Here is a 23010-nt window from a genome sequence, read left to right as displayed (position 1 = left end):
CTGGTAATAAGGATGTCATGGCCAGAGCTCCAGCAGCCATTTTAGATCGTAAGACAATCTTTAGGATGGAAACCACATGCTAAAGATGTCAGAAGAAAAAACTTGCTTGGGGCCCTAATGACTTGCGCAGCTACTGTGCTAGCCCTAAAATGTCTACCTGTATATTTCTTTTATGTGATAAAACACTAAACCTCTAACTGTTCAAGCCACTGCATATCAGGCTTCTATTAGAGGCAACTATATATAATCCTAACTAATCCCTTGGTACAAAACTCTATTGCATTCTCTTTCAGAAGTTGGCCACCTTATCTTATTTGGAAATGGGTCAAGTAGGATGCCTGGAGGTAAAGTCAAAAGTTTTCCTTAAGGAAATAAAAAAATCATAATTGTATCATAATTGTTTATTTATTGTCTACCCTATTAGATAGATTGTGAGCCATTTGATGAAAATCCAGATACAGTATTTATATCCCTCTCACCTAGGATAATGGCTTGCCTGGTAGTAGATAGTATAGAAACACTTACTGAATTGAATTTTCCTTCTGGAAATATGCTACCACTCTTAGAAAATGTACTGAATGTACATTATTTATGTAATGCCATTAGAACAATATTTTATATTTATATTCAAAAATATATATACATTTTTTTCTGAAAGTATAGAGAAAAAAAGAACTGCGCATTTTAGGTATATTTCAAAATACCTGGCTGACATATTGTTTTCAGGAAGAAGCGGAATTTCCAGAACTTTTGTACTGGCAATTATTATCTCTTGGCTTGCAGTAGCGACTGTCTTCCCAGTGATTCGATGCACCTGGTAAAATGCATGAGGTCGTAAATATCGATCATCTGCTGTCCCAATAAACATTTGTAGATTTATCGGCTTTTCGTTATAGCCCAGGAGCTAATCAGGAAGAAGAAACACAGAAAAGCACAATTCATTATCCATTTGCATTTTACAATAAGCCAACAACAGTAAGTCTATTATATCTCTATCATATACTATTGATACACAAAATATTATTTCAAAAAATACAACCAAAAGTAACTAGTGAGCAGCCCTCCAAATTTCCAAATTTGTTTAAGAAATAAAACATTGGATATGTTATATAAAGGGATGTGGGTTTTGTGTTGTTTTTTTTTTTTAAGATAAATATCTAGACAGACCAAAATTGTACAAAGCTTTCTGACTCTGCTGTAGAAAACACAAAAGAAATACTGATTCTGCACTCTGGGCAACATTAACCATTCAGACTGGACCTAAAGATTTGGGTATATGGGAAGGTCCTCTAACAGACTGTTAAATCAGAGGCACTTTGTTTTAGTAGAAAGAGTCTGAAAACCCCATTGCATATATTATAAACTTACAATTTCAACTGACTTAACAGGCCTGGGCTAACTGACTTTCCTTGGTATCCTTCACTACTGCTAAGGTTAATTATATTAGACTGACATGGGAGAGCTGCTGGAGGCAAAAACAGTGATCACAAGAAAGCAGGCAGTTAAAAGAAATAGAACCTGAAGATGTATACAAATTGCACTTAGGGAGACATGGATGGCTGAGTAGCACCGACTTGACCCATCCTCCTGCAGATAACAACTATAAACTGGAAAAAACAAAGAATGACCTGATGGAGAGCAACCAAAAACAAGCAGATACTGGAGGCGAGTTGAAACATATACATTATAACATATGTGTTATTACAAAGGGCATGTTTCCTGTTTTTATGGCTTTTAACCTGAGAAAAAGCCATAGTCCATGCCTTACAGACCAGCTAAAACTCCCATAAAAAACCTATAGCCCGTGGCCAGGCGCGGTGGCTCACGCCTGTAATCCCAGCACTTTGGGAGGCCGAGGCGGGTGGATCACGAGGTCAGGAGATCAAGACCATCCTAACACAGTGAAACCCTGTCTCTACTAAAAATACAAAAAATTAGCCAGGCATGGTGGCATGCACCTGTAGTCCCAGCTACTCGGGAGGCTGAGGCAGGAGAACTGCGAACCCGGGAGGTGGAGGTTGCAGTGAGCCGAGATTGAACCACTGCACTATAGCCTGGGTGACAGAGCAAGACTCCATCTCAAAAAAAAAAAAAAAAAAGACACACACACACACAAAAAACAAAACAAACAAAAAAACAGAAAAAACAAACCTACAGCCCAAAGCCTCTGGAAAGTGATAAGGAAACCCCAGAAAGGAGTCAGAGGCAGGGAGCTCCAAGCTATACATAGAAACTCTGCCCAAACCTTTCTTTGGCTGACTTCTGAAACATGATCAAACAGGACAGACCCCAAGCAGCCTAGCTAAGGCTAAAACTGAAATGAGATTTTGAGCTGCCACCAACCTCAGGGAGACAAGTTTTCCAGGCTGACTCCAACCCAGTTAAATGCCTACTTAAGCAAACAATTTCAACAATCTTCAGGGGAGAGAGAAACAGAGAGACAGAGAGACAGAGAGACAGGGGGGGACAGGGGGAGCGGGGGTCGGTGTCTGTGCCTTTGTTTTCTATGTCTTTTCTTTTTCTTTTTTATTGCCTAATTGCTCTGGCTAGGACTTATAGCATAAGGCTGAATTGCAGTAGTGAAAGCAAGCATCCTTGTCTTGTTCCTGACATTAGAGGGAAACCTTTCAGTCTTTAACCATTAAGTATGATGTTAGCTGTGGGTTTTTCAAGAATCCCCTTGATCATACTAAATTCCCCTCTATTCCCAGTTTGCTGTTTTGTTTTGCCTTTTTTTTTTTTTTTTTTTCGGAGTCTCGCTGTGTCACCCAGGCTGGAGTACAGTGGTGCGACCTCGGCTCACTGCAACCTCCACTTCCTGAGTTCAAGCGATTTTCCTGCCTCAGCCTCCTGGAGTAGCTGGGATTACAGGCACCCGCCACCATGCCCAGCTAATTTTTGTATTTTTAGTAGAGACGGGGTTTCACCATGTTGGCCAGGCCAATCTTGAACTCCTGACCTCAGGTGATCATCCGCCCGCCTTGGCCTCCCAAAGTGCTTGGGATTACAGGCACTCATGAGCCACTGCGCCTGGCTGTTTTGGTTTTTTTTAAATCATGAAAGGCTGCTGAATTTTGTCAAAGGTTTTTTTCTCTATCAACTGAGATGACCACATGGTTTTTCCCTTCATTCTACTATGTGGTATATTACATAAATTAATTTTCATATGTTGAACCACTCTTGCTTTCCTGGGACAGATCCCACTTGATCATGGTGTATAATCTTTTGTAGTGTGCTGTTGGATTTGGTTGCTGAGTGTTTTTGTTGAAGACTGTTGCATGTATATCCATGAAGGATATTGGTTTGCAGTTTTCTTCTTTTGTATCTTTGTCCCCATCATTATCCATTTGTTTGTTGTTGTTTTTGAGTCTCATATCCATTTGTTTGTTGTTGTTTTTTGTCCCATAGGCTGGAGTGCAGTGACACGATCTTGGCTCACTGCAACCCCCACCTCCCGGGTTCAAGCGATTATCCTGCCTCAGCCTCCCAAGAAGCTGGGATTACAGGTGCCTGCCACCACACTTGCCTAATTCTTATATTTTTAGTACAGATGCAGTTTCACCATGTTGGCCAAGCTAGTCTCAAACTCCTGACCTCAGGCGATCCACCTGCCTTGGCCTTCCAAAGTGCTGGGATTACAGGCTTGAGCCACCATGCCCAACCAATCCATTTGACTAAAAAAAAAAAAAAAAACTGTTCCTGCCCTACTGAAATTCTTTCATCTCTTCATGTATACAGAGCCCACCTTTTCCTCAAGGTAATTTAGGAGTTCTATTATAGTAATTCCAAAGTCTCTTTCCAATATCTAATCTAAGCCTTCTCTCAGTCTGCTACCATTGAGTGTTTTCTCTCTTTAATGTGGGCCACATTTTCGTGTGTGTGTGTGTGTGTGGTTGTTTATTGTTTTAATGGACCTTTAGTATAAAAAAGTCTAGAGACTCAAGCAGAAAATATTTACCTCCAGAAAGGGGCATGCTATTTCTTTTGTAAGGTCACAGTTCTTAAACTGTGTCTGGACTTTAACTGACGCTATAGTCTGATTCAGTATAGCATTGGCTTCAAAGGCCTGGCAAGTGGAATGTCTCTCTCTTTTGCCTGGCATGGAATCTGAGAGCTGGCAAGATTCCAGAGATCTACCTATGCTTTCACAACCAAGTCTCCGATCCTTGAAACTGTTGGAAGACCTTCCTCTGATTTACCACCTGGCTACTGATTTTTTAATCTATGAGGATTTCTCTACACTCTTCAGTCTTGCTCTTTGTTTCCGAGCCTCAGGGTATCTCTTCAGCTTTGTTACTAGATCTTGGGTCTTTTGAGATTGGCTTGCAGAGATTTCTTTCAGCTCTCCTGATAATACTCCAGTCTTTGTAAATGAGAGCCTAAGTGCCTAAGGGTTTCTGCCTTCAGCAGGTAAAACTATGAAGAGAGGGGGTCTTAGTTCTCCTGCCACGCCTCCTCCTTGGGATGGTAGCCTTCTTGTATTTGGTGGAGTCTTACAGGTGAGTTTTATTCCCCTCCACTTGCCCAGTCTTGGCTTTACAGTGGAATTTGTAGCCAGGCAACTTCATAATTTATTGGTTATCCTCCCTGTACCCAGAAGAAGACATTAAGACTTTTGCCTATTATTAGGTAATATAATTTTACCCAGGATATTTTTCAGTCCTGTAACATTTATAAAGAAGCAATTAAAGCCTGGACTATTGCAAAAGCCTTATAACTGCTCTGTCTTCCCTCTTGTTGCCCTATAGCCCATTCTCTATCCAAGAGTCAGAATAAACTTGTTAACATGAATTGGATAACTTTGATTCCCCTGCTCAGAACTCTCTAATGGCTTCCCTTCACATTTAGAACTAATTCAAATTCCCTATGATGGTTTACACAGCATAAGGTGATTAGGGCCCTGGCTAAATTGTTGGCCTTACCTTTGCCTACTCCCTCCCTTCCACAGTCTGCTCTAGTCTTACTGGCCTTATTGCATGAACCACTCAAGCTCATTCCTAATGTCAGGGCTTTCACACTAAATATTTTATCTCTCTGAAATATCATTCCCTCTGATTTTCATGCTACTTGACTTGATTCAAATACATAAAGGTCAGTTCCCTCAGAGGAGACTACAATGTTTAAAATATCGTATCTGTCTCCTTATCTTGTGCTTGCCTACATCCTATATTAAGAATAAATTCCTGCCCTTTCAGGAGCTTCAGGTAAGCATATGATAAAAATCAATTAAGGCTCTATGAAAGAGAAAGGATGAAATCATGGAAACAAGTTGAGAGAGCTGAAGCACTAAAATCATGTGTGCTGAAAGTTTAAACTAGGGTGGAGGCAGGATCATAAATAGAAAATAGAAATGGAAAGGGATGAACACAATAAATCTTTCCTAGAAGGCCCTAAAGAGATTTTTGTAACTAACTATACATAGAATAAAAGAGGGATCAAATAAGTCAGAAGTTCTGAGCTTCAGTACCCAGGAGAATGATGGTATCACTAGCAAACAAAATAGAGGCCTGGCCATCATGGCTCACACCAGTAATCTCAACACTTTAGAAGGCTGAGGCAGGAGGACTGCTTGAGGCCAGGAGTTCAAGACCAGCAACACAATGAGACCCCCATCTCCACACACATACACACACACACACTAGCTGAGCATGGTGGTGTGCTCCTGTAGTCCCAGCTACTTTGGAAGGCTAAGGTGGGAGGGTTGCCTGATCCCAGGAGTTCAAGGTTACAGTGAGCTATGATTATGCCAGTAAACTCCAGGTTGGGTGACAGAGTGTGAGACCCTGTCTCTTAAAAAAATACTAATGTGAAGAAATCACTGATTTTGGAAAAAAATTAATGATGTCAATGCTGGTCATACTGTAGTCGAGGTGAGAGTGAGACATCTATATGGAAATGTGAGTTATGCTTTTAGCCCAGCTATAATGCTATGGCACAATAAATACAATGCTTTGCTATCTAACTTTTTTTGGGAGGGGAGGGGAGGGGATGGAGTCTCACTCTGTCACCCAGGCTGGAGTGCAATGGTGCCACCCAGGCTCATTGCAACCCCTCCTGGGTTCAAGCAATTCTCTTGACTCAGCCTCCCAAGTAGCTCCAAGTACAGGTGTGCACCACTATGCCCAGCTAAATTTTTGTATTTTTAATAGAGACGGGGTTTCACCATGTTGGCCATGCTGGTCTTGAACTCCTGGCCTCAGGTGATCCACCTGCCTCGGTCTCCCAAAGTGCTGAGATTACAGGCGTGAGCCACTGCGCCCAGCCTGCTATCTAATTTGATAACAAGATAACACACAGTCCACTGTGCCTCAAAATAATGACATTCAATATCTGCCTTCTTTTTCTTGACATGATGAGTATGTACTGATTATTATTATTATTATCTTTTTTTTTTTTTTTTTAAGCCTCGCTCAGTCGCCCAGGGTGGAGTGCAGTGGAGCGATCTCGGCTCACTGCAAGCTCCGCCTCCGGGTTCACGCCATTCTCCTGCCACAGCCTCCCAAGTAGCTGGGACTACAGGCGCCGGCCGCCACGCCCGGCTAATTTTTTGCATTTTTAGTAGAGACGGGGTTTCACCGTGTTAGCCAGGATGGTCTTGATCTCCTGACCTCGTGATCCGCCTGCCTCAGCCTCCCAAAGTGCTGGGATTACAGGCGTGAGCCACCGTGCCCGGCTGATTATTATTTTTTTAAAGTCCCAATGTAGCAATATTTGTGGCACTTGAAACACTACTGAGTTTTAACTGCATCACTGTGATTTGTACTGCCCCGAGCAGTAGTGTGAAGTGATGAGAGTGCCACTCATGTTCTCTGCCTTACTCTGTCATTGTAACACAAAAGTAACCAGTCAATACATAAATGAAAAACAATCGTTATGGATGCTTAGTGTGGAATTTCACATAATTTTCAAATAACAAAATAGTATTCTTTTGATTTTTTTTTTCCTCCAACCATGTAAAAATGTATAAAAACCACTCCTAGATCACAAGCTGTACAAAAACAGGTAGAGCCAGATGTGAAGGCATGTACCTGTAGTCCCAACCACCTGAAAGACTGAGGCAGGAGGATCATTCCTGCCTCTGAGGCCAGTTCAAGGCTGCAGTGAGCTATGATTGCACCACTACACTCCAGCCTGGGCGACAGAGCAAGGTTCTTTCTCTTTAAAAACAAAACACCAGGTGTAGGGCCCATTTTGGCCTATAAAAGCCATATTTTGACAACCCCTGGTTTAGAATGGTATTTCTTTTTCTTCCTAGCAAACGCTTTAACATCTAGTAGAATGGTACTTTTTTTTTTTTGAGACAGTCTCACTCTGTTGCCCAGGCTGGAGTGTAGTGGCATGATCTCGACTCACTGCAATAATCACTTCACCGGTTCAAGCGATTCTCCTGCCTCAGCCTTCCTAATAGCTGGGACTGCAGGCACACACCACCATGCCCAGCTAATTTTTTTTTTTGGGGGGGGGGGTGTTTTTAAGAGAGAAGGGGTGTGGCCCAATCCAGGCTCACTGGAACCTCTGCCTCCCAAGTTCAAGTGATTCTCCTGCCTCAACCTTCCAAGTAGCTGGGATTACAGGTGCCCGCCATCACACCAGCTAATTTTTGTATTTTTAGTAGAGACGGGGTTTCACCATGTTGGCTAGGCTGGTCTCAAACTCCTGGCCTCTGGTGATCCACCCGCCTCGGCCTCCCAAAGTGCTGGGATTATAGGCGTGAGCCACTGTGCCCAGCCTAGAATGGTATTTCTTAACTTGGACAGTATCACCCTCTGCAGGGGAAGGTGGTGGTAGAGCAGAGGAATTTTTTAAATGTTGTGAAGATGTGTTTAGTTGCCAACATAAGTGGGGTGCACTATAGGTACTTAAGGAGAAAGGGCCAAAGATTCAAATTTATCTCAATACATGGGATAACTACAGTTCTTCAAAGTGAATAGTCTACATCTTACAGAACTTGAGAATATCCCATCAGATATTCATGTATAAGTAAAATGTTTATAAACTTAGAACTCCTTACTATATATTAATACCCCCAAATGACGCAGTTTTAACATACATGAATTTTTCACGAGTACAACTTACCAGGTAAAGACCTCATCATTTCAGAAAATCATGTCATTGTCAGTAATGCCACTCAGGGAATTTAGGGTGATGATCAAACGCCTGCCTTTGTACCTGGCAACATTCACACTGATAGTGCAGGTGTAAGCGTCCAACTACTTCACTGTGTCTTCTAGTCATTATCAAGCAGGTGTAAGTGTCCAACTACCTCACTGTGTCTTCTATAGTCATTATCAAGCCTTTTCACTTTGAAACTTTTTTTTTTTAAGATGGGGTCCCACTACTTTGCTCAAGCTGCTCTTGAACTCCTGGACTCAAACGTCCTCCTGCCTCAGCCACCCAAGTAGCTGTGATTACAGGTGTGAGCCACAATGCCCAGTCATACTTTTAAACTACTGTATTAGTCCATTCTCATACTGCTATAAGAAACTGCCCAAGACTGGGTAATTTATAAAGGAAAGAGGTTTAACTGACTCAAAGTCCCCTATGGCTAGGGGGACCTCAGGAAACTTACAGTCATGGTGGAAGGTAAAGGGGAACCAAGGCACCTTCTTCACAAGGTGGCAGGAGGGAGAATGAATACAGGAAAAACTACCAAACACTTATAAAGCCATCAGATCTCATGAGAACTTACTATCAAGAGAACACTAAGGGGAAACCGCCGCCATGATTCAATTACCCCCATCTGGTCTCTCCCTTGACACATGGGAATTATGGGGATTACAATTCAAGATGAGATTTTGGGTAGAGACATAGCCAAACCATATCAACTATAATGTAGTTTATATATTTTTTCCTCTTAATAGTATTGCATTATAACTGATATTCTTAAAATTATACATGTAGTCAATTATATCACTTTTTTTTTTTTTTGGATTCAGGGTCTTGCTATGTCACCTAAGCTAGAGCGCAATGGCACAATCATAGCTCAACACAAACCTGAGCTTCTGGGCTCAAAGGATCCTTCCACTTCAGTCTCTAGAGTAGCTAGGACTTCAGGAGTGTGCCTCCAAACCTGGCTTATTTTTTGTTGTTGTTGTAGATATAGAAGTCTCGCTAGGTTGCCCTGGCTGGTCTTAAACTCTTGGTTTCAAGCAATCCTCCTACCTTGGCCTTCCAAAATGCTGATATTATAGGCATGAGCCACTGTGCCTGGCCTAACTGTATTATCTCTAAATTTCCATTTCATGTTAATAAAGTAGCATTACAAAAAGGATGTGGGGCTGTTTTTGAGAGTCGGGCTGGGTCTGATAGAGTTGAGAACCACTAGAAGACTTGTAACCCAAGAGGCACAAAGACCTGAGGATATAATCACCAAAGGTTTATAACAATGTTTTGCAACAGGCAAGATTCTTTACTATAATTCATACTGCACAAACAATTCCACATTCAAGAAAGATGACAAATCATAATTCCAACTACCCTTCTCAAAGGATATAAGTAGAGCATATAAAGCAGGAAAAAATAGCTAATAAATAAATGGAAAAATGCTCAATCTTATTAGATATCGAATAAATAAGAAAATCATTTTTTAACCTATCAAAAAAGCAAAGAACAGAGAAGTGGTAATAGTCTACACAGACTTTTCCCCTTTGTGACTGTTTATATGATTTGCTCATTTTCTGTTTTGATTTTAGTATTATTAATTTTATAAGTCCTTTATATATACTAAGCATATAAACCCTTTGTCTGCCTTACAAGTTATAAATATGGTTTTGTTTTCCATTTATCACCAATTCTGGATCAATTTCTGTTCCTCAAAAGGGAACCATTTGTAAGCCTTTTCACCGTTTCTTTTGGAACTTACTTCCGTATTTCTAAGGAACATGTTAATACTGCTATTTCCTAATGTTTTTCAAGGTGAAATATATTATCTTTTGAACTTTCAATGTTTGCATTATAACTGTATACATATTACTTGCAGCTCAGCCATGCAGTGTATTTTAATTATATTTCCTTTTTCATAAAACTTATTTGGTTACAATTAATAATTGCCTTCTATATTAGGATTAAGTTTGGCTGCATAAACAAAAATCCAAAGTAACAGTAACTTAAACATGTTAAAAGTAAAGTTTATTTCTTACAATCTACAGGTCTTTTCTACTGGACCAGTGAGTTTGCCTAAAATACATCCTGCAGTCTTCTGCCTAGTGAGCATAATAAACCTATTGCAAGCATTGTAGGAACTAAGAAAATGGTCAGAGGTCTCGCAATTCAGTATGCAGACTTCCATTATACCATTATGCCTTCCCTTCCACCCACCCCTACCCCATTTTAAGAACAGATCATTAAGCCTTGCCTTTAGCTCTTCTAGAATCTAGAACCTCCACTTCATTCTATAGAATCACCAGATTCTCTCAGGGTAAGACAGGCATTATCACTAGGCTGTAACACACAAGTAAGAAACATCTGGCCGGGCGCGGTGGCTCAAGCCTGTAATCCCAGCACTTTGGGAGGCCGAGACGGGCAGATCATGAGGTCAGGAGATCGAGACCATCCTGGCTAACATGGTGAAACCCCGTCTCTACTAAAAATACAAAAAATTAGCCGGGCGAGGTGGCCGGCGCCTGTGGTCCCAGCTACTCGGGAGGCTGAGGCAGGAGAATGGCATGAACCCGGGAGGCGGAGGTTGCAGTGAGCTGAGATCCAGCCACTGCACTCCAGCCTGGGCGACAGAGCAAGACTCCGTCTCAAAAAAAAAACAAGAAAGAAAGAAACATCTGGGAAATTTAACTCCTTTTCAAATTCAACTTAATTTTTTTTTCTTTTTGAGACAGAGTCTCGCTCTGCTGCCCAGGCTGGAGTGCAGTGGCGCTCCAACCTCCACCTCCCAGGTTCAAGCAATTCTCCTACTTCAGCCTCCTGAGTAGCTGCAACTACAAGCATGAGCCACCACACCCAGCTAACTTTTTGTATTTTTAGTAGAGACAGGGTTTCCCCATGTTGGCCAGGTGGTCCCAAACTCCTATCCTGACTTGATCCACCCGCCTCAGCCTCCTAAGATGCTAGGATTACAGGTGTGAACTACCGCGCCTGGGCTTAGCTCCTTCTTTTATAGACTTTTTTTTTTTTTGAGACAGAGTTTTGCTCTGTCGCCCTGGCTGGAGTGCAGTGGCACAATCTCGGCTCACCGCAAGCTCCAACTCCTGGGTTCACGCCATTCTCCTGCCTCAGCCTCCTGAGTAGCTGGGACTACAGGCGCCCGCCACCACGCCCAGCTAATTTTTTGTATTTTTAGTAGAAACGGGGTTTCGCAGTGTTAGCCAGGATGGTCTCGATCTCCTAACCTCGTGATCCGCCCGCCTCGGCCTCCCAAAGTGCTGGGATTACAGGCGTGAGCCATGGCGCCCGGCTTTTATAGACTTTTTATCCAATCTTCTTGTCAGTCTCACCTCACATCCCACTTTCAGAGATACCTAGTATCTCAAATTCCTGAACCCTTCCAGAGCTCTTAGATGCAAAATGACTTGTGCTGCTTATTGGCTTTTTCTCACCTGCCAGCAGGCTTAAGCTACAGTTGTCTTATGTTTAGTGAAAGTAAACAAGTGTTCAATTCATTACATTTATGTTTCCATTTTCTGTAAATATTTTAATTTTTATGTAGTCAAGAAATCTTATCAGTATTCTAATTTGTGATTTTTTTTTTACAAATTTTAGTGTAAAATTAATAAATTTCAAAGCTTTAATTAATGGAAACTATTCCATGAAACTATAAAATGCCAATAGGATCACAATAACAAAAATAAAGCCTAGGCCAGGTGTGGTGGCTGACGCCTGTAATCCCACCACTTTGGGAGGCCAAGACAGGCGGATCATCTGAGGTCAGGAGTTCGAGACCAGCCTGACCAACATGGAGAAACCCCGTTTCTACTAAAAATACAAAATTAGCCAGGCATGGTGGCAAATGCCTGTAATCCCAGCTACTCCAGAAGGCTGAGGCAGGAGAACTGCTTGAACCTGGGAGGCGGAGGTTGTGGTGAGCCAAGATCGCACCATTGCACTCCAGCCTGGGCAACAAGAGCGAAACTCCATCTCTAAATAAATAAATAAATCCTAAATAATCAATAACCAAAAAGAAATTGGAAAAGTTTGAGTATCTATTTTATGTGTATCTGTGCAAAAACAAATTTCAGCCATTACTCTTTGGGTTTATGTAGAGGCAGATGGGGTAAGTAATAATGCCACATGAGATTCATCCAGATTTATACCCAGAGGTTAAAAAATGAAGGTAGAGAGTGGTTATAGTTCATCGCATCCTAAAACTCCTGTGGACTATATGTCTTTTTTTTTCTTCAGTTCACAGCTAAAGAACCTGAAGCTAACAATGATTAGGCAACTTCCTCAAATTCATGGCTATTAAGTGATTTGTCATTCCTTTTTGGAATACCTGTTGCTCTTTCATATTTAATCATAAATTTAACACATTATTCTACATGACCAACTGTTCATCTAGTGGAGAAATAAACAGCAACAACTTTACCACTTGCCTGTGAGTACTGTGAAGAGGACAGTATCTATCTTGTTATCTCCAGAGCCTAGCAGAGCGCCTAGCACACTACACACATTCAATCATTGTTGAAAGAGTAAATTTTAGAATAACAGAGTACAATTTGGTGAAGCAAAATAACTCATGAAGTTAGCCAATACGTTATTTTTCAAAGAATTACAGGAAATTTGCTTTTATACAGAAAAAGAAAAAACAAAACAAAACAAAAGATTACAGGCATTCAAGTAGCTGGTCAAAATAAGGTAGTTAAATCTAAAATAGAGAACACAAATAAAAAATTTTGCTATTACCTATTAAGTCATCCAAATATCAAATAACTTACTGGCAAGTACTCTATACCAAAGAATCCTAGTCATATTAGATGGCTAACATGTATAACAGCTTGGCAAAGTCATAAGCCACTTGCTTTTTATACTTTGATAAAATAAACTGATGTTGGAGGAAGGTATTCGCACATATAAGATTTCAAAGGGAATACATTTCATAATACATATTTTGACCAACATCTGCTCCAGATGTATATATAATACCGTAACGTAGGAAAAATAGGGCTATGCCGGCTGGGCATGGTGGCTCGCACCTGTAATCCCCAGCACTTTGGGAGGCTGAGGTGGGCAGATCACAAAGTCAGGAGATCGAAACCATCCAGGCTAACACGGTGAAACCCCGTCTCTACTAAAAACACAAAAAATTAGCCAGGCGTGGTGGCGGGTGCCTGTAGTCCCAGCTACTCGGGAGGCTGATGCAGGAGAATAGCCTGAACCCGGAAGATGGAGCTGGCAGTGAGCTGAGATCGTGCCACTGCGCTCTAGCCTGGGCAACACAGCGAGACCCCAACCCAAAAAAAAAAAAAAAAAAAAGGAAAAGAAAAAGAAAAATAGGGCTATGCCTTTCTCTCTGAGAGATTTTTAAAGGAAGATCAAATAAACTAATCAGACTATTATCCCATCTGATTTCCAGAGAAGCATTTATGTTGTAGGCAATAAATAACTACTACTGTTAACACTAGTCTCTAAAAACTTTCACCAGTATCAATATTCTCTTCAGTCCACCCTCTGCTTCGCAGAAGAAAGTAAGCCAAGTTGTTTGTTATGCTTCTGTATCGTTTCCATAGCAAAGGTCTGTGCCTGCTTAATTTAACTAAAGCTGGAGGGTTAAAGCCTGAAGGTCACTACAGGACAGACTACAGCAACTTCAATAAGAGCAGTTCTATTATCAGTTCTGCTAATTAGTTGGGGGGATGGGCTCTAAATATATTAGACCCATGACAACACATTGTAGAAACACTAAGAATACAAAATTAAATTTCTATAATATAAATTGCTTAAAACGAAAGTACACATAAAAATGAAAAAATAATACAAACTTCATTTTTCAAGTTTCAGTAACTTTTGGGATAAGATTAAAAATATGTATACCTTAATAAAATTTATCACTGTTTAATATATAAGCTTTTTAACCCCCCTACTTTTTTTTCTTTTGGGAGACAAGGTCTTGCTATGTTGCCCAGGCTGGTCTTGAATTCCTGGGCTCAAATATTGATCCTCTTGCCTCAGTCTCCCAAGTAACTGGAATTACAGAATCACACCACCACACCTGGCTAAAACTTTTATTCTTAAATAATTAGACTCATAGGAAGTTGCAAAAATAGTATGTATATGTACTACAGGTTGAATATCCCTAATCTGAAAATCCAAAATGTTACAAAATTTAAAACTTTCTGAGCACTGATATGACATTCAAAGTAAATGCTCACTGTAACATATTGGAATTCAAATTTTTGAAACAGGGATGCTCAACCAGTATGTATTCTGGAAATATTCCAAAATTTGAAAAAATCCAAAATCTAAGACACTTCTGACTTCTGGCCCCAAGCAGACAAGGGATACTACAGCCCCATGTATCCTGCACCTGGCTTCCCCCAACTATAATACAGTACATAGACCCAGACCCACAATACTGAACTGTAGTTAGCACAATATGAAAACCAGGACATTGACACTGGTATAATACTGCCAACTAGACTACAGATCTTATTCAGTTGCCATTGTTCTACATGCATTCATTTGTATGTGTGTATAGTTTCATGCAATTTTATCCCATATATAGATTCAAGTAACTACTACCACAGTCAAGATATGAAGAAATTCTCTTGGGTCACCCCTTCATATTTGCACCCCTCAACCTGACCCTGTTTCCTGGCACCAATCTATTCTCCATCTCTACAGTTCTGTCATTTTGAAAATATTATATAAATAGAATCATATATTTACTTTTTTCCACTCAGCATAATTCCATAGAGAACTGTACAAGTTGCTGCATGTATCAATAGTTTATTCTTTTATATTGCGGAGTGGCAGTACGTTGTATGGATACACCACAGTTTATTCATGTATTTGGTTTGTTTCTAACCTTGGGCTATTAAAAATAAAGTGTGGCAGGGCATGGAGACTCACGCCTGTAATCCCAGCACTTTGGGAGGCTGAAGTGGATGAATAGCTTGAGCTCAGGAGTTCAAAACCAGCCTGCCTGGACAAGATGGTGAAATGCCATCTGTACAAAAAACAAAAAAATAGCTGGGCATGGTGGCGCACACCTGTAGTCCCAACTACTAGGAAGACTGAGATGTGAGAACGGCTTGGGCCCGGGAGTCTGAGGTTGCAGTGAGCTGAGATCGCATCACTGCACTCCAGCCTGAGTGATCTGCAATCTGCAGGGCCAGACCCCGTCACAAAAGAAAAAAAAAAAAAAAAAAAGAAGGAGAGAGAGAGAGAGAAAGAAAAGTTGTTAGGCCAGGCACAGTGGGTCAAGCCTGTGATCCCAGGGCAGGGAGGCCAAGGTGGGAGGATCACTTGAGGCTAGGAGTTGTAGACCAGCCTGGGCAACAAAATGAGACTGCCATCTCTACAAAAAATTTTTTAAAAATCAAGTTGAGGCAGCCAGGTGTGGTGGCTCATGCCTGTAATCCCAGCACTTTGGGAGGCCGAGGCGGGCGGATCACCTGAGATCAAGAGTTCCAGACCAGGCCGGGCGCGGTGGCTCAAGCCTGTAATCCCAGCACTTTGGGAGGCCGAGACGGGCGGATCACAAGGTCTGGAGATCGAGACCATCCTGGCTAACTCGGTGAAACCCCGTCTCTACTAAAAAAAAAAAAAAAATACAAAAAACTAGCCGGGCGAGGTGGTGGGCGCCTGTAGTCCCAGCTACTCGGGAGGCTGAGGCAGGAAAATGGCATAAACCCAGGAGGCGGAGCTTGCAATGAGCTGAGATCCGGCCACTGCACTCCAGCCTGGGCGACAGAGCCAGACTTTGTCTCAAAAAAATAAAAAAGAGTTCCAGACCAGCCTGGCCAACAAGGTGAAACCCCGTTTCAATTAAAAATGCAAAAATTAGCTGGGCATGGTGGTGGGCACCTGTAATCCCAGCTACTTGTGAGACTGAGGCAGGAGAATCTCTTGAACCCGGGAGGCGGAGGCTGCAGTGAGCTGAGATGGAGTCACTGTACTCCAGGCTAGGTGACAGAGCGAGACTCGATCTAAAAAAATAAAAAAAAAAAAAAAAAAAAAAAGTTGAGACTAGGCGCAGTGGCTCACGCCTGTAATTCCAGCACTTTAGGAGGGCAAGATGGGCAGATCACTTGAGCTCAGGGGCATATGGGAAGCTTAGTTTTTAAAGAACCTAACAAACTGTATTTCAGAGTGGCTGTATCATTTTAACTCTCACTAGCAGTTTATGAAGCATACAGTTTCTGTGCATCCTTGACAATATTTAGTATTCTATTTTTATTTTAGCTGTTCTAATAGGTATGTAATGATAACTCATTGTGGTTTTAATTTGCATTTCCCTAATGGCTGGTGATGTGAGACATCTTTTCACATGCCTATTTGCCATCTTCTCTCTTTTTTGGTGAAATGTCTGTTCATATCTTTGGCATATTTTCTAACTGAATTGTTTTTTATTGTTGAGTTTCGAGAGTTCTTTATACATTCTAGATACAAGATCTTTGACAGATATATGCTTTGCACATGTTTTCTCCCTGTCAGTAGCTTATCTTTTCATCCTTTTAATAAAAGTGTCTTTCACAGAGTTAAAGTTTTTAATTTAGATGAAATCCAATTTATCAACTTTTTTATTTTAGGTACGATGCTTTTGGTATTATCTCCTAGAGATCTTTGCTTAGCCTGAGATCTTAAAGATCTCCTGTTTCTTCTAAAAGTTTTATACTTTTATGCTTTTTTTTTATGTTATTTTATTTTTTGAGATGGAATCTCACTCTGTTGCCCAGGATGCAGTGCAGGGGCATGATAGCAACTTACTGCAGCCTCCACCTCCCAGATTCAAGCAATTCTCCCGTCTCAGCCTCCAGACTAGCTGGATCTAGAGGTGAGCACCACCATGCCCAGCTAATTTTCGTATTTTTTAGTAGAGATGGGGCTTCATTATGTTGGCCAGGTTGGCCTTGAATTCCTGACCTCAGGTCATCTGTCCGCCTCAGTCTCCCAGAATGCTAGGGTCACAGGTGTGAGCCACCGCGCCTGACCTATGTTTTATAACTAAATTCACAACCCATTTTGAATTAATTTTTGTGAAAGATGTGAGGTTTGGGTTAAGGTTTATTCTTTTGCCTTATGAGTGTCCAACTGCTCTAGCACTATTACTAAACAGACAATGTAAAACCTCTTAAAGAATACTCATCTTTGTCTATAAACAGTATGTTACATAGAGTTACTATTACCTATTTTAAATTAAAAATTGACAATTCCAACTGATTTTCACATTTTGAAAAACAGTAACATACCTCAAGTAATTCCTACAATGCTAATTTTTTTTAGATAAATAAAACCAAATTTTATAACTATATAGCTTTTTTTTTTCCCCCCCTAAAGCAAGGTCTTTCTCTGTTTCCCAGGCTACAGTGCATAACTCACTGCAGCCTCAACCTCCTGGGATCAAGCAATCTTCCCAAATAGCTGAGACTCCAGCTGGGTACCACCACGCCTGGTTAAATTGTTTATTTTTATTTTTTGGCAGAGACAGGTTCTCACACTATTGCTCAGGCTGGTCTCCAACTCCTGGCCTCAAGCGATCCTCCCTCCTTGGCACCCCCAAGGTGCTGGGATTACAGGTGCAAGCCACTTCATGCAGCTACTATATATTTCTTGTGATTTATTAATACAGGAAAACCTAGCCAGAACAATCAGGCAAGAGAAGGAAATACAGGGCATTTAAGTTGGAAAACAAGAAGTCAAACTATCTCTATTTGCCAAAGATATGACCATATACCTAGGAAACCCTAAAGACTTACCCAAAAGACTCCTAGATTTTTTTTTTTTTTCTTTCCTGGAGACAAAGTCTCACTCTGTCACCCAGGCTGAAATGCAGAGGCATGATGTCAGCTCACTGCAACCTCTGCCTTCCAGGTTCAAGTGATTCTCATGCCTCAGCCTCCCAAGTAGCTGGGATTACAGGCACCCACCACCACGTCCAGCTAATTTTTGTATTTTTAGTAGAGACAGGGTTTTACCATGTTGGCCAGGCTGGTCTCTTAACTCCTCCTGACCTCAAGTGATCCGCCCACCTTGCCTCCCAGTGTTGGGATTACAGGCATGAGCCATCATGCCAGGCCGACTCCTAGATTTGATAAATGAATCAGTAGCCTCAGGTTACAAAAGCAATGTACACAAATCGGTAGCACTGCTACACACCTCCACCAACAACCACCAAGCTAATAATCAAATCAAGAACTCAATCCCTTTTACAACAGCTACAACAAAAATAATAAAATACCTAGGAGTGTACTTACACAAGTAGGTGAAAGATCTTTACAAGGAGAACTACCAAACACTGCTGAAAAAAATCATAGATGACACAAACAAAAGGAAACATCCCATGCTCACAGTATTGTGAAAATGACCACACTACGCGAGGCAATCTACAGATTCAATGTAATTCCTATCAAAATGCCGACATCATCTTTCACAGAATTAGAAAAAAAAAGTCCTAAAATTCATATGGAACCAAAAAAGATTCTGCATAGCCAAAGCAATCCTAAGCAAAAAAAAAAAAAAAAAACAAATCTGGAAGCCTCACATTACCTGACTTTAAATTATACAAGGCTATAGTAACCAAAACAGCATGGTAGTGGTATAAAAGTAGATATGCAGATTAATAAAACAGAATAGAGAACCTAGGAATAAAGCCAACTACTTACAACCAACTGATCTTTGACAAAGCATACAAAAACATAAATTGAAAATATTATACCCTATTCAATAAATGCTGCTGGGAAAACAGGACAGCCACATGTAGAAGAATGAAACTGGATCCCTATCTCTCACCACATATAAAAATCAAGTCAAGATGGATTAAACACTTAAAAGACATGAAACCATAAAAATTCTAGAGCAAAACCTAGGAAAAACTGGACATTACTCTAGGCAATGAATTTATGATTAAGACCCCAAAAACAAATGTAACAAAACCAAAAATAAATAAATGGGGCCTAATTAAACTAAAAAGCTTCTGCATTGCAAAAGAAATAATTATTGCAACAGACAAGTCACAGAATCAGAGAAAATATCAGCAAACTATACATCCAACAAAGGACTAATACCCAGAATCTACAAGGAACTCAAATCAGCAGGAAAAAAAAAAAAAAAAAATCCCATCAAAAAGTAGGCAAATGACATGAACAGACACTTCTCAAAAGAAGAAACACAAATGGCCCACAAACGTATAAAAAAAAGCTCAACATCACTAACAATCAGGTAAACGCAAATTGAAACCACAACGAGATACCACCTTCCTCCAGCCAGAATGGCCATTATTAAAAAGTCAAGAAAACAATAGATGTTGGCATCGATGTGATGAAAAGGGAACACTTGTACGCTGCTGGTGGAATGTAAATTATAAATTAATACAACCATTATGGAAAACAGTATGGAGATTTCTCAAAAAACTAAAAGTAGATCTACCACTCAATCTGACAATCCCAGTACTGGGTATCTATACAAAGGAAAAGAAGTCATTATATCAAAAAGACACCTGCACACATACATTCACAGCACAATTAACAACTGCAAAGATATGGAACCAACCTAAACTCCCATCAACCACTGAGTAGATGAAGAAAATGTGGTATGTCTACACCATGGAATACTACTCAGCCATAAAAAGAATGAGATAATGTCTTTTGCAGCAACTTGGATGGTGCTGAAGGCAATTATTCAAAGTGAAGTAACTCAGGAATGGAAAACCAAATAGCATTGGAAATTCAGTATGTTTTCACTTATAGGCAAGAGCAAAGCTATGGGTACACAAAAGCATAGAGTGGTATAATGGATATTGTAGACTCAGAAAAGGGTAGGAGCGGGTGAGGGACAGAAAACTACGTATTGGGTACAATGTACACTACTTGGGTAAGAGGTGCACTGAAATCTCAGACTTCACCACTACACAATTCATCCACTTAAAAAAAAACCACTTATACCCCAAAAGCTACTGAAAAAAATACACAAACAACTCATTAATATACTATAGTCTCTCTGTTTTATAGGCTTCTAAACCAGCACTGTCCAAGATAACTTTCTGCAGTCACTAAAATACTCCTTTTTTAAAATTTCAATAGGCTTTTGGGTAAAATACTCTATATCCAATTTTTTCTTTACATCCATGACCATTTTGTATTAATTTTATAAGATATAAGGCTTAGGTCAAGGCTTATTTTCTTACCTATAGATATCCAGTTGCTCTGGCATCATCTGTTGAAAAGAAAATGTAGTCAGTATCCACATGTGGCTACTAAGCCTTGGAATGTTGTCAATGCAACTGAATAACTGAATTTTTAATTTCACTTAATTTAAACTGAAATAGCCACGTGTAGCTAGTGGCTTCTGGATTCTACTTTTGGACAGTGCAGCTCTAAACCCTTCCCTCTACCTAATATTTTTCCCTCCTTAGTATCTACCTTTTCGCTAGATGTCTGCTTTAGCTAGATTAATTAGCTAGACACTATCTTCAAATAAGAAGTCCCCTTTCTGGCCAGGCGCAGTGGCTCACACCAGTAATCCCAACGTGGGCGGATCACCTGAGGCCAGGAGTTCTGAGACCACCCAGACCAACATGGTGAAACCCTGTCTCTACTAAAAATACAAAAAAACTAGCTGGGCATGGTGGCATGCGCCTTGTAGTCCCAACTACTTGGGAGGCTGAGGCATGACAATCGCTTAAATCTGGGAGGCAGAGGTTGCAGTGACCCAAGATTGTACCATGTACTCCAGCCTGGGTGACACAGCGAGACTCTGTCTCAAATAATAATAATAATAATAATAATTTAAAAATAAAAATCCCTTTTCTTTCTTGTGGAAAGAAAAAATAAGCACCTGATTCAACTCCGTCAAATTTTAGGTCTCTATTTGCTCTCACAAAGATCTGAATTTCCTCCATTAAACGTTTATCATACTTTATTGGTACTATCTTATTTGCAAGTCTCAATGGACAATAAAATTCATGGGAGTAGGCAACATGTCTGATTTCCCTCAGTGAATCCCCAGCTACATTAGCAAATTGCTTTGAATGTATTATTTGGTGACCATATTAAGGAATCAGATAACTTATTTGGAAGAAAAGAAAAAGCTAATTTGTCAGTTGGCTACAAGGTAGGTGGTATTTTCCAACAGCACCACAGCTTGCATTCCTTCATAATTTCAAAAATATGTATTTCAGAAATTTCTTAGCTCTCTTGAAATTGTCCTTTGCAGAATAACAGGAAGATCATCATACCTGATGTTTAAGTACCCTTCTACTTTCCATTTTCACATATCACTAGCCCATTAATTCACAACTCCTTAAAATGTCAGTAACAAACCTAGCTTAATTCTAGGATGCCAATGTAGATAGCTTATTCTGCTACATACTCTTCATCAGTGTTGAAGTGTTGGTCAAACTGTTCCAAGAAACCTAAGTAATAATACTAGCTAACTTTTACTGAGCATTTACAATGTGCAAGGTACCATGCCATGTTCCTTACAATGTTTCATTTACTCCTCACAACAGCTCTTAGGTAGATTATATTATTATATACTATCCTCATTTTATAAAGAAAAAAATCCCAAGGTAAACTCTTCACAATTAACCTCTACCACAATACATACTGATTTGCAATATAGCACTTACTATATTCTAATGTTTTGTTTGTTTATTTACTTACTCAGTCTCTCTCAGTATATAAAGTGAGAAAGGCCCTTGAAGACAGGAGTTTTGTCTGTCTTGTTCATCTCTGCATCCCTAGCACCTACAATATTGTCTATAATGTAGTGAGCAATCAAAAAATACATATTGAGTGAGTAAATGGATAGATAAGTGAATAAATTAAGCGATGAACGACTAAATAAAAGGTCTAGAAAGAAAGGTTAAGTTACTTGGCCAAGGATATAGTAAAATCCGGGATTCAACCGAAACAATCTGGCTCTAGAGCCCGTATTAGTGACTTAGCCATGATTTATTCCTGTGTGGAGCATGTGGCATAGAAGGCAAGCTAACCACCAAAGATTTAAGTATAGAGTTCTATATTATACTACAGAATACAGAGTTTTGCTGAGGAAAGGCTGCCCAGCCAAGGACTACTTTTCCCAGTACTTCTGCATGTAAGCAGGGCCATGTGACTACTTCTAGCCAAAAAATTGTAAGTGGTGATAATTGACAGTAATTTCCAGGTTAGTGTAGTTAAATATCTTGAATGCTTTCCGTACACCTTCTTCTTTCCCAGGGACAGTAGAAGCTGTGCATTAAAGATGGCATCAAAAGATGAACATATCTTGGATTTCTGAGTAACAATTTGAAAGGAAATGCAAAATAAACTTTTTTTTTTTGGTCTTAAACCACTGAGAATTGGGGATTATTAGTTATAGTAGTTAGGCTACCATGATTAATCCAAGGAAGGAGAGCTTGAACTATAATAATAGTAAACAAGCATTAAGATTTTTATCAGGGCCCAGGCACGGTAGCTTACACCTGTAATCCTAGCATTTGGGGAGGCTGAGGCGGTGCATCACTTGAGGTCAGGAGTTCGAGACTAGCCTAGCCAACATGATGGAATCCCGTCTCTACTAAAAATACAAAAATTAACTGGGTGGGTGTGTTGGTGGGTGCCTGTAATCCCAGCTACTTGGGAGGTTGAGGCAGGAGAATCACTTGAACCCGGGAGGCAGGGGTTGCAGTGAACTGAGATATGGGCCACTGTATTCTAGCCTGGGCAACAGCACAAGACTCCGTCTCAAAGAAAAAAAAATTTTTTTTTAAAGTAAGAGAAAGAGTACCTGACTTTAAGTCAAAGACCAGGCTTTCTAAAATAGTTTATTTGGAGAATTAAATGAGATAATGTGAAAGTGCTTTAGAAAATGAAACATACTAAGAAATTATGAGATAACTACAGTGTAAGAAGTAATATG

The 23010-nt window shown here is 40.2% G+C and overlaps 1 protein-coding gene across 3 annotated transcripts in view; it reads right to left on the bottom strand.

Moving 5' to 3' along the window:
* NFATC3 (nuclear factor of activated T cells 3) overlaps positions 1–23010 on the bottom strand; it is a 151381-nt gene that overhangs the window by 67787 nt on the left and 60584 nt on the right. For all 3 annotated transcript variants that reach the window (XM_023210238.1, XM_023210237.1, XM_023210239.3), the window contains exon 4: positions 705–904. In XM_023210238.1, the coding sequence (XP_023066006.1) occupies positions 705–904 (200 nt within the window). The remainder of the gene's footprint in view (positions 1–704; positions 905–23010) is intronic.

Source organism: Piliocolobus tephrosceles, chromosome 17 (assembly GCF_002776525.5).
Source record: "Piliocolobus tephrosceles isolate RC106 chromosome 17, ASM277652v3, whole genome shotgun sequence".
Taxonomy (NCBI): Eukaryota; Metazoa; Chordata; class Mammalia; order Primates; family Cercopithecidae; genus Piliocolobus; species Piliocolobus tephrosceles.
Note: the sequence above shows the minus strand (reverse complement) of the source record. Positions and strands in the feature narration are given on the sequence as shown.